Source organism: Oratosquilla oratoria, chromosome 37 (assembly GCF_046742065.1).
Source record: "Oratosquilla oratoria isolate Oo_2021 chromosome 37, ASM4674206v1, whole genome shotgun sequence".
Lineage (NCBI taxonomy): Eukaryota > Metazoa > Arthropoda > Malacostraca > Stomatopoda > Squillidae > Oratosquilla > Oratosquilla oratoria.
The window spans coordinates 30,137,974-30,150,150 of record NC_134813.1 but is presented as its reverse complement, the minus strand read 5'-3'; the positions used below and the strand labels follow the sequence as shown (position 1 = coordinate 30,150,150).

At 39.6% G+C, this 12,177-nt stretch overlaps 1 protein-coding gene across 1 annotated transcript; it reads right to left on the bottom strand.

Annotated features, from left to right (window-relative positions):
* Window positions 1–1,011: 1,011 nt before the first annotated feature.
* On the bottom strand, window positions 1,012–10,346 carry Pgls (6-phosphogluconolactonase). The gene is made up of 5 exons (XM_076175411.1): window positions 10,121–10,346; window positions 8,724–8,924; window positions 5,211–5,336; window positions 4,801–4,958; window positions 1,012–2,141 (listed from the first exon to the last, which is right to left on the bottom strand). Exons 1-5 carry the CDS (start codon window positions 10,257–10,259, stop codon window positions 2,040–2,042), a joined length of 726 nt encoding a protein of 241 aa, XP_076031526.1. The 5' UTR covers window positions 10,260–10,346; the 3' UTR covers window positions 1,012–2,039.
* Between the last annotated feature and the right edge of the window lie 1,831 nt (window positions 10,347–12,177).

Genomic DNA, 12,177 nt, shown 5'->3' with positions numbered 1-12,177 from the left:
AGCACATCATTCCATCTGTCCATTTGTTTGTAGATCTTCCCAACTGTTTGCAGCTATAGCTATATTGTCAGCATACGCAAGCACAAGTGGGTTCATATTTCTCTCTCCTTCAATATCCCTAATTATCCTATCCATGTACATTATAAACAATAATGGAGATAGCACTCCGCCTTGTCTTACTCCACACTTGACCTTAAACCACTTACCGTCTCTTTTCTCAGTCTTTACTCTACTTTCACTATTTTCATATAAACTCTTGATAGCTTTTATTAGACTCACTGGTACCTCGTATTCAATAGCTTGCCATAACTGATCTCTTGGTACTCTATCGAAAGCCTTTTGAAGGTCAATAAACCCAAGGCATTTATGTCTGTACCACTCCTAACATTTTTCCATTAAGATTTTTAGAGTAAAGATATTGTCAATTGTTCCTAGTCCTGGTCTAAAACCACTGTGATTCTTTTATTTTATTTTGCCTCCTCTTCCTCTCTTAATTTCTCTCCAAAACATTTTTTTATTACTTTCAAAATTTTCTGTCATACTCTTACCCCATTTCACATCTGCTCTCCTCTTTGCCTCCTTTACCTTGTGTTTTACTTCTCTTTTCTTTGTATCTCTCATGTGACTCCCTTGTCCTATTTTGTAACCAATCTGTGAGAGCTTGCTTCTTCTCTTCTACAACCTTCTTTGTTTCCTCATCCCACCATTCACTACCCTTCCCTCTATTTCCTCCTGTCCTTCTTGTTCCACACACCATCTTTGCACATTTTGACTCCCTCCTTGAACCATCCCCATTCCTAGCTCTACTCTATCCTTCACTACTCCTTTTCATTTAAAGAGTTCACTCTAAGCACCTCCCTACCTTTTGTCCTTTTCCTTTCTCCATCTATCCTCCACTCTCAACTTACCTTCCACCAATTAAATTTCAACTACAAAGAAGAAAATAATTCTGGCACTGTTACACCAACACCAGTTAACCCAATATCCCATTAGCTGGACAAATAAAACAAATTTTGATCATCTTGCTTGCATTTATTCAATAATTCTATTACAAACACGGCTATTTGGAGGCTGTAAATGGTTACAAATTAGATGCAAGAGCAATGAACTCCTCATTAACAATCCATACACGTCCATTCCTCCGTGATGTCGTGTGGCAACACATTGTTATCTGATGATCCAATTGCTGCAGCACAGAAGAGGAATATTCATAGCTGTAGCAACGATCATCAAGAACACAATGTAATTGCATAGCGTTGTGTAAGCAAGCCTTTCCTCATTTGTATCACAGCTTTAATATATCAACATTTGCCGTATAAAGCAAATGATAGCATAAGATTATTTTTTACCGGGCAATTAAATGAACGTTAACCTACATAAATCATATCAATAGGGAAACATATCACAGAAGAGTAGAGCCATGGGCAAAAGGAATGTACACATCATGAACGTTGCTGCTGAAGCTTTGCCTTCAGCCTGGCAGTGCACATGTAGCATAGCCTCAATGCAGTCATTTATTATAACTAATACTGCAACATCGCAATCATCCACAGTTACCCCTTGCATAAAACTTTATCGAGAATACAAGTCAATTTACCCAATTTAAAGATCTGCTATTTGAAAGTTTGGTCCCACAGGAAAGCGCATTTAACACTTACGTGCTGTCGTGCCAATTTTTTTTTCCATTTTGTTTTTCTAATGACGAGAGAGAAGAGGGAAGCCAATATGGAAGACAAAAGAATGGCAGATGACAGTCTTGCATTGCAACCATGAGCTGATTTTCTAAATGGCAGGAGACAGGAAAGTGCAGAAAATAAAAGAAAGAAACTGCCATCTAGTCTAACTAGCCATACCATCTAAGCTTCTATCGTTTCGAAGAGTGAAGAAATGTTCGACCTTCTGAAGTGATGCCTACGTGGTACTAAGTCATTCGAGGTACTAAATTGAGCCATACTCTAGATATATCTGAACTTTTCTGGTTTGCTGAGGAGTCTGTCCACAAAGAACTAACTGAAGCAGGCCTCTGGAACTGGTCACCTTTACAGCTTCGAAGCTGCTGCTTCATCCAAAATCCAGATGAGTTCTCCTCGGTAAGGTTTGACCATGGCTGCTGGAAGTTGCTCCTCATTTCCAAGCACTCTCTGTTGAAACGAGAAAACAAGAAGTTGTTAAAAAAACTATGAAAAACAAATGCCTAACCAGTAGCATGTACAGTGAGTCCTCCTTATATGGTAATTCTTTATCTCGTAAAGTCAAAGTTACGGTATTTGGTAAGTACTACCCTCGATTCTATTTACAGTAAGAAAAATTCACTGATACGGTATCTGCTTGTGTTTTGGAGGTAAAATGAGATATTTTGAAGAGGAAAGAGCAGGGAGATGGTAGGTCTACCATAAGTCGAAACTTGGGTTCAGTATATGATAATTTAAATTTGTGGTAAGGTTTTCAGGAACGCATATGTACCATATAACGAGGACTCACTGTATATGTATGCATGTACCAAAGGGCCTTTTCCTTCTTGTAAGGAGGGTGGCCAAGTCGAAGAACACACCCACCATAGCCAATAGCAATGAATCTAAATATGAAGCTTGTAAAGGTGTGCCCGTAGCTAGGGAAGAAACTTGATAAAGGATCAGTGAATGTGTGGAATATGAGAAACATCCATACATTGTATGCTTAGTACATAGTCAAATTATACTTAAAAAATTTCATACAAAGTTTGTGTAGAGGGAACCATAAATCTTGGCTAGTTGCTTGTGCATGTTCACTAGTGCTTGATCATGGTCATTTACTACGAGGAAGAGGATGGGGAAGGCCAATTGACAGTTATCCTTGTGTGAAAAAGTGTACATTCACCACATATTTACCTAGTATCTTATGGGAAGAGGAGCTATGCTCATGGTGTCCTGTCTTTGTATCTCTCCATATCTAGTCTGCTCTTAAATTCTTGTATTGTTTTTGTACACAGTTCTTTTGTCTAATGTGTTCCATACATCCACTACTCTGTGGGGAAAGCTGTTCTTTTTCAGGTTTCTTCTATAATTGTCCTTTTTTAAGTTTCTCTCAATGTCCACTCCCTTCCATACACAGCCATTCTCCACTCATCCCTATCTTGTATTCTCCCTTCCTCAACAAACAAGCCCCTCTTGTTCAATGCCCCTTTTACCCCATCCATCCATCTCATCCTCCGTAGCCCCCTCATGTTCACTCCATCCACCTTTACCTTCCACACTTCTTTTACTAATCTATCTTCATTTATTCTTTCCATGTGTCCAAACCATCCCAATACTCTTTCATCAATCTTATCTTATCTCCCATCTCCTTTTTCACCCCTGCTCTAAGGAAACAATGATGTTAAATAAAATAACAATGCCTTCTCACAGATTAAAGAAATTAACCACTTCCATACGGTGACGCCTACGTAGGCGTCATGAGGAGCAAGTGGGTACGCGATGATGCCGACGTCGGCGTCTTGATTATATTTATTGTAGTTGTACCTACGTAACCTCCATTCTCTCTAAACTGGCTTCATCATATTTTCTATGGTTATCAAAATTCACGGGTGAAAGAGAACGAACGATTGAGCACTGACTTTATTTTTTATAATGTGATTATTATGACGCAACATCGCACGTCGGGCAGCTAATGCTGCCAGACGTGCGATGTGCCCTGGAGTGAAGAGGTTAATGGCCAAAATCATATGGAAGTGGAGGTAAATAAGTCATTTTGATCTGTGGCTGTCAATTTGTCTACAATGGGGTGTTGTGCTTATGGGGGCTTCTATCCTTCCATTGACTGAAAGCCACCAGTTGAAGGCACATTTAAGTTGAAACCTGGCTTGTCTAGTTATTGTAGCACTGCACTTTTACTTTTTGTGCCTTAAGCACACTGGCGACTTTTGTAGAGCCACAAGTGGCTGCGTTTTGTGGCGGGGATATTTTCTCCCATAGATTCCCATTGTTTTCAAGCTTTGCCGATCACACTTGGTGGGTGTGATCGGCAAAGCTTGAAAACAATGGGAACCTATGGGAGAAAATATCCCCGCCACAAAACGCAGCCACTTGTGGCTCTACAAAAGTCGCCAGTGTGCTTAAGGCCTAACCTCTTCAATAGGAGTCAAATATTTGCGTGCACATCAGGTTGCCTGATGTATAATGATGTATCAAAATACAGTCATTACAAAATATGAAAGGGCAGTGGACAAGGTGCAGGGATGACCCGTCATCCAGGAGGTGCTAAGATAAGAGGGAGGGTGGAGGGGAGTGGAGTGTATTTAGGGATGGAATGGGTGGGAATGATTTTATGCCTTTTTCTTTTTGGCTACTTCCCTTGAAAGGGGGAAAAGGCCTTGGTATATGTATGTATGTACAAAATATGAAGTTACTGCTGTTATAATTGTTCTTTTTCGACTAGAGTAAATATAACATCACAAAAAAATGTCATCAAGCCTGCTGTTCACAGAATACAGTGGTCACTTGGCTATAACAAATTAACCTCATCACTCCGGGGCACATCGCACGTCTGGCAGCATTAGCTGCCCGACATGCGATGTTGCGTCATAATCGTATTATAAAAAATAAAGTCATTGCTCAATCGTTCGTTCTCTTTCACCCATGTAATGTCGGCATCATCGAGTACCCACTTGCTCCTCATGCCGCCTACGTAGGCGTCACCATATGGAAGTGGTTAAATCAGGAAGCTGATGCTGGAATTCTTGTATACCACACTTGTGGCTTATGACACATACAAAGGCATAATCGTATTCAAGAGGTTAACTGTTGTTAATGAAATGATACGTACCTTCACCATTTCTGCTTTACCCTGCCCAGCCATGGCAAAGACACAGCATCGAGCAGCATTGATGACCGGCAAGGTCATGGTAATGCGACATGGAGGGGGCTTTGGGGAGTCGCTGATGGGAGCAATCCAAAGTCCATCTTCCGCTAGCAGCTTGTGGCCTGGAATATCAAGTTTATATAATGTCCAATTTCCGAGTACTTACACATTCTCCGGTACAAGAAACATGGTAAAACTTTTCCTGCATACCATGGAGAGAGAGAGAGAGAGAGAGAGAGAGAGAGAGAGAGAGAGAGAGAGAGAGAGAGAGAGAGAGAGAGAGAGAGAGAGAGAGAGAGAGAGAGAGAGAGAGAGAGAAAAAAAAAAAAAATAATAATAATAAATAAAAATAATTCACAAGAAAACAGACTGACCAGGAAACAGGGATGCAGTGTGGCCATCAGGTCCCATGCCCAGGAGTAGCAAGTCAACATTTGGCCATTTGCAATCGACAAAGTGTTGACGCATCTTATCACTGTAGTCCCTGGCGGCTGCTTCAACTGTCAATGAAATTCACATCTCTTAGTTGTCTACACATACTGAAAAATACATACCTTCTTGTAAATATACTCAACAAAAGCAACAATAATTAAATCACTCCATACTGGCTGCATAGTTACATGCAGTTGATACTTCAGTGACTTTAGTAATACCTACCCAATCGCTCCTCATGATGCCTATGTAAATGTCACCTTACTGAAGTGGTTAAGCAGTTTACTCTATGCACCTCACTACTTTGTCCTTTTCCTCTTTCTCCATCTATCCTCCACTCTCAACTTAGCTTTAAAAAAATTATCCGATATTCACCCACTCTCCCCCCTTAGAACATTTACATACTACTCTTCTCATGGTTACCACTATGTATTCCATTAAAGCCCTATCTACCACCCTACCATCCACTACCCTCTCCCATGTGTACTTATGCTTGACTTTCTTCCTAAACACTGCATTTGCTATCATTAAATCTTTCTAGACTTATCTCCACCATCAACTCTTCTACAATTTTTTCCTGGAACTCCACACTTCCCAACCACTCTGTCTATTAGTTCATTTCCTACCCTAGCATTAAGATCTCCCAATACCACTACATTGATATTTCTCCCTAAACTCTCTATATTTCTCCCTTTAATCTAACTCTTCTCACTACCAGGCCCATTTACACTTGCAAAAACCCACATCTCCCTTCCCTGTTTCACCTTTCATTCACATCAACCTTACAGGACAAAGTGATAAATATAGAGGCAAAGTTAAAATACGGTTAAGAAAAATGCCTGATATGGTGGATCAGAGTGTGCTGAAGTGGCTCAGGTATATAGAGGAATGAATGAGGAACGGCAAGCAAGAAGATTGTGGAAAGGAGATGGTAACATGCACATAAGATCAAAAACTGTTTCCAATTAACTTGTTATGAAGTGCTGAAGGACATACATTTTTAAGATAATTAATTCCTTAACAACAATAATTATGATAATGATGTTCGAGTAGCTCAAATTATTGTGAAGTTAAGCTATGTGATGTGATCAAAACATTCCCAGACTGTCCATGTAGTCAAGAAACGGAGCTGGACTGTCATGTATGTGCAGTAGGAGCAAGCAGTGATGGTTGTAGTTCAATATGCCTCTTGAAATCATATTGTATTTACCTAATTGTAGTATACAGTAAAGGAGCAACGCTCATTGGGTCCCATCTCTAACTCTTTAATTTTCTAACATACCGAGACTAAAATCCATGTATGGTTCCAACTTAATCTAAATATTTTATTTCCAATGATCATATTTAGATTTGAACTTGTGTATTGTTTGAGCTTGGGCTAATCACTTTCTAAGCTATTCCACATATTATGCGTCTATATGGAAAACTGTATTTGTGCATATCCTTTCAACATGTGGTCCTTCTTAATTTACTTCCATGACCTTTTAAAGCCCTTCCATCTTTAATCAGATCTCTTTTATCAATGTAATCTAGCCCCATTAGTGACCTGAATACTATAATTGTCACCTCTTTCTCTTCGGTCTTTCAAAGTTGGTAGACCCAGTACTTCTAGTCTTTTCTCGTATGGTTTATCTACCAGGCTGGGGACCAGTTGTTGCTGCCATTTATATTCTCTCAATCTTGCTTATATCCTTCGCTCTGTGGGGACCATACTATTGACGCACATTCCAGTCTTGGAGGTATCAGGGTTTCAATGAGTTTTATCATCCTCTCTTCATCCATAAAAAGGAACACCACTTTAATCTTCTGCAGTAGTTAATATGTGTCTCCTACAATCCTGCTGATATGTCTGTCAGGTGACATGTTGCCTTTGATCGACACTCCCAAGTCTTTCTCCTCCTGGTTTTGTAATGGGCTCGCTTCCCAAGGAATAGTTTAATGCTGGCCTTTTGCTGTTAGGAAGCTCGCTGGCTGAGCGGGTTAGGGCATCGTTACTTGCAGTGAAGGTCGAGGTGAGGGCGGTTCGAATCCTGCCACCAGCGAAGTTGAACCAAGGGCATGGCTCGTTAAATTCCACGCTACAAAGCCCTCTGTGAGGGGCACCCCTAGCCTCCTAATAGGGGGGAGTGTGTGACGTTAAACCATATTATCATCATCATCATCTTTTGCTGCTATTGTCCATTTCCAATACTTTGAATTTTTTGGTATTGAATTTCATTTCCCATTCGTGGCTCCATGCAAGAATGGGAAATAAGTTCAAACCAAAAAATGCAAAATACTGGAAATGGGCGATAGCGGCAAGAGGCCATCCTACTATTCCTTGGGAAGCGAACCCATTACAAAAACAAGAGGAGAAATAATTGGGAGTGTTGATAAAAGACAACATGTGGACTGAACATTAAGATACGTTCTACGCATGAATTTGTGAAAACATTCACATACTCGATTGCAATCTTGGTGTGGACCTCTTAAGCAGAGATCAAGCGTAAAATTCTGTACCAAACTCAGGAAATTATCAATGTAGACTCTTTAGAAAAAGGACAAAATATTATTGGAGGAGGATAAGAGGTCAATGTAACCTTCAACAAACACTCACAAATATTGGAGATGTTGCATATACTGTGCATCAGAACTGTTGTATCACAATCACTCAAGTTGCTGACATCATCATGGTGTCATCTGGATCAATTCATGTCATCTTTGTGTCCAGTTTGAACATGCACCTTGTTCCTGCCAAGGTTGTGATTGGACTCTTGACCCCAGACTTAAAGCAGTTGCAGCATACTGAGGCTGATCAATGGTTATGAAAGTTGGGTCTACAGCAGAGCCAGAGACCAAAAGTAGTCTTTGCAGTAGAAAAGCCCATGATTTCCAAAAACCAAAGGTGACTCAAATAAGAAGCACAATAGAAAAGAAAAGGAAAGAAAAGAAGGAATGAAAAAGGAAGAACAAAAAGAAGGGGAGGGGGAGAATCTAAATAGCAATAGGCTTCCTCACACTTGTATGGAGGTAGGAACCTACCCTCACCCTTCCACTCATCACCCATTTTCTTTTAATCTTAGCTCCTCATGGATGAAGGGTCTTTCTTAACCTGTGCACAATGCTTGGACCTGGGTCAGAAGCAAGGCAGCAAGACACAGCTTATCTACAGCTGAGCTAGCTGCTTCACTTACGGTGACCCTCCTTCCCTGTCCTCTCATACAAAAATAAAGAAGATAACACAATACATCTTTCCTGAGTGAGTTATGGTCCCACCTGGAGACTGTTGTGGGTTACCTGAAGGCCACAGGTTTTCTACAAGAGACCAAGGGCAACAGATTGATTGATTGATACATATGGAGCACAGCTCCACCCTCGTATATCACAATTATCTGAATACACATGCAACTATTATCATTCATCACTAATTGTAAATCGGTGCAATGCACTCCCACTTTGGAAAACTGTCCAATTACCTGATAGCTTAGGGTCGATGGCCACAAACTGGTCTCTTAAGAGTGGTGTGGTACCTACAAGACCTTCCAGATAAAGATTGACTGTTGAATCTGGGCTGTCAAAAGGAACTAAGCGCTCATCGCAGAAAAACAGAAGCCACTTGTCCCATGATGTCTTTATCTTTGGCAGACCATTGCACAAGAACTTGACTAAGGAACCTCCTGAAATTTACAAGTAACTGTGAATGCAAACTATTAAAACAACTTCATTTGTGTAAACATGTACATTCATACATACACAGAATAATGCATATGTATTTCCCATGATACAAATGACATATTAGCATACAAACATGCCAAAATTCTGCGAGTTACCGATGTACTATAAAAAAAAAGGGAATGACAAAGTACTAACTGAATACAAGATAATGCTTTATCATTATTAAAGTTCATTTTTCACATACAACCCCATGAATATTGTTTTAATTTTTGCTCTAATCATTTATAGTCTTCATCTTCTACTCTCATGATTTTTGCATCATCTATAATGTTAGTATAGTTTACTGTGAACATGGGTGCATGCACATTCAATTTCCTATTCTAATTACACATAATTACATGAAATAGTTATATCCCAGGAATACTTCTCACAAGCAAGGGAGGTTTGATTTATGGAATTTTTGGCTTGAAGGCCAAGTGCCGGAGCTGGTAGGCCGTTCAGCGCATACAAGCAAGGGAGGGGATTACTTCATGAAAAAAAAATCTAAAATTCCTTGACACTTGAAAATCGCAAGCTGATGAATCTTAACTGTTACTCTTTATCTACTTCCACATGATGTGTATACATAAATCATTATTTATTAATAGCTAGTAAGTTTTTGAGATGCAAATGTGAAAAAATAGATTAATAAATAAAAACATAAAAGTAGATTACCTCATATTAGCACAGGTTGGAAACTATACAAGTCATAAATTTCAGGAAATATAAAATAAGCATCGATACTTCAGCAAATCTATAGTTAAGGCATGAATTTCAACGTAAACTGCTGTGCAAAATTCTAGTTTAAATTTCATTAAATTGTACAAAGACTACAAAGCACTAATTTATCAAATGAGATATAATATAAATTTTGATCCATTTGATGTTATGACTACAAAATTTCGATGAAAAATTCCGTGGCGAATTGTGAAAGTTGTCAATTAACTCTAGTCTAGGGTGACAGCTGTTAGACCTATTTCGCTGCGTTCAATACGTGTCAATTAGTTCCCTAAAACAAAAATATTGCATTAATAACTAACCTCTACCAGTAAAACAATAACATCATAAAACATTTTGTGCATCATTGATATGCAAGTTTAAAAAAATCGCGAAATCAATTTCACAAGAGATTTCGCCACCAACGATTTCATTGCTTTACCTGAGAGGCCAATAGTAAATGTTCCTCTCGCCGCTATAGCATCGTTGGCAAGCTTCTCTACCAGTGTACACAGCTCACTAGCAACTTCTCCCTCATTCTTCACCACCTTACGGACAAGTTTGGAAACAGGTGGAGACATTACACAGCAAAATGTTAGTGGAGTAGGGAGTTACTCCATCCAGTGAACACCGAACGGTGGAAGATGGAGTTGCTAGATTTGCGACACAAGGGAAATACATTGTGAGGATATTGTATATTGGGCTGTAAAAAAATGCAAAAAATAAAAGAAAATAGGGGTTGCGTATTTTAATACCATTTGGCATTAGGTGATTTGTATCGTATAATTTCGCAGAACAAGGACAATCTTGATTCATAACTGGCAACTGTTTTGGGTCGAATAAACAAACGATCTAGACGTAGCTAAGAATAAACAGGGTAGCAAAATAGTTTTTCCTATTTCTTGTACCAGTTTTCAAAGATGTCGTAATATTGGTTTTATTATAACCATACGTTTTGTGAATCGATGAGAAATACACAAATGTAAGTAGATTGACAAGAAGTGTGGAGGGAGAGTGAAATGGAAGTGTGTGTATTTTAGGGGAAAAGAGCTATGCTCATAGTGACCCGCTTTTGTATCTTTTAGCATCCAGTTTGATATTAAATTCTTGTATAGTTTTTGCACTCACCGTTTCCTCATTCACTTTGTTCCAGATATCTACCACTCTGTGTGGGAACCTATTCTTTTTCAGATCTCTTCTGTAACTATCCTTTTTATTTTTTCATGTCCTCTAGTTTTTCTTTTATCCCACTTTAATAAATCATCTCTATCAAGGACTTCCATCCCTTTCATAATTCTGTAGATGGTTAGTAGATCATCTCTTTCTCTTTGTTCCAGGGTTGGTAGACAAATGGTAGTTCGAGTTTAGCCAATCTTTGTTCGTGTGTCAATTTGGAGTGTGTTGGTACCATCTTTGTCGTTGCTCTTTGAATTCTTTCTAATTTCTTTGTTCTTTTTAGTACTGGGTGTCTACAGTGTCGCAGCGTACTCCAATCTTGGCCTTATCAATGTACCTAATATTTTCTGTACCATTTCTTCATCCAATTAGTCAAAGGGTACTTTCATTGATCTTAGTAAATTGAAAGTTTTTCCGACTATTCTGTTGATATGTTTGTCTGGTGCCATGTCTTTGCTGATAGTTACTCCTAGGTCCCTTTCCGAGTTGACTTTTTTAACTTCCTTTATACCAATTTTATATTGTCCCGATGTTCTATTTTTGCTTTTTCCAAATTCCATTATATTATATTTCTTGATGTTGAAGTTCACTTCATACTTTTGACTCCATTCCCAGATTTTATCAAAGTCTTTTTGTACTGACTTACAATCTTCCTCTGTACTTACTCTCTTTAGCAGTTTCGCATCATCTGCAAAATAATGTGTGTGCGATTCACTATGGTCTTTGGATCACGTGTTGGACTCGTAATCAACAGCTATTACCCTCCCGGAAGAGAGCTCAGAGCTCATATGACCGATCTATGGGTAATGCTGTGCCCTTACACGTACACACACCCCAACTCCCCGCCTACGAGAGTTGGAGTAACAACCCACAGCGCAGCGATACTGAAATTATTTCAGCCCTGGGGGTGATTCGAACTCGGACCGCTGTAGTAGCGGTTGCGAACGCTACCGTCGAGTCGTGCGCGTGCGTGCGTGTGTGTGTGTGTGTGTGTGTGTGTGTGTGTGTGTGTGTGTGTGCGTCTGTGTGTGTGCGTCTGTGTGTGTGCGTCTGTGTGTGTGCGCGCGTCTTTGTGTGTGTGTGCGTCTGTGTGTGTGTGTGTGTGTGTGTGTGTGTGTAAGTGACACCATTCCCTCTCTCGTCCTCCGAGCATTATCATCTCTATCTCTTCTCTCGCTCTCTAATCGAGCTCTCTTTCTCTCGCTCGCTCTCAGACTTTCACACTTCACTGTGCTATCTCCTGCCCTCACGTCAGTTCACACCTGAAGTGAATTAAGATACCTGAGACTGATTTACTCCTAATTAGGCTTTGTGTGAGGTATA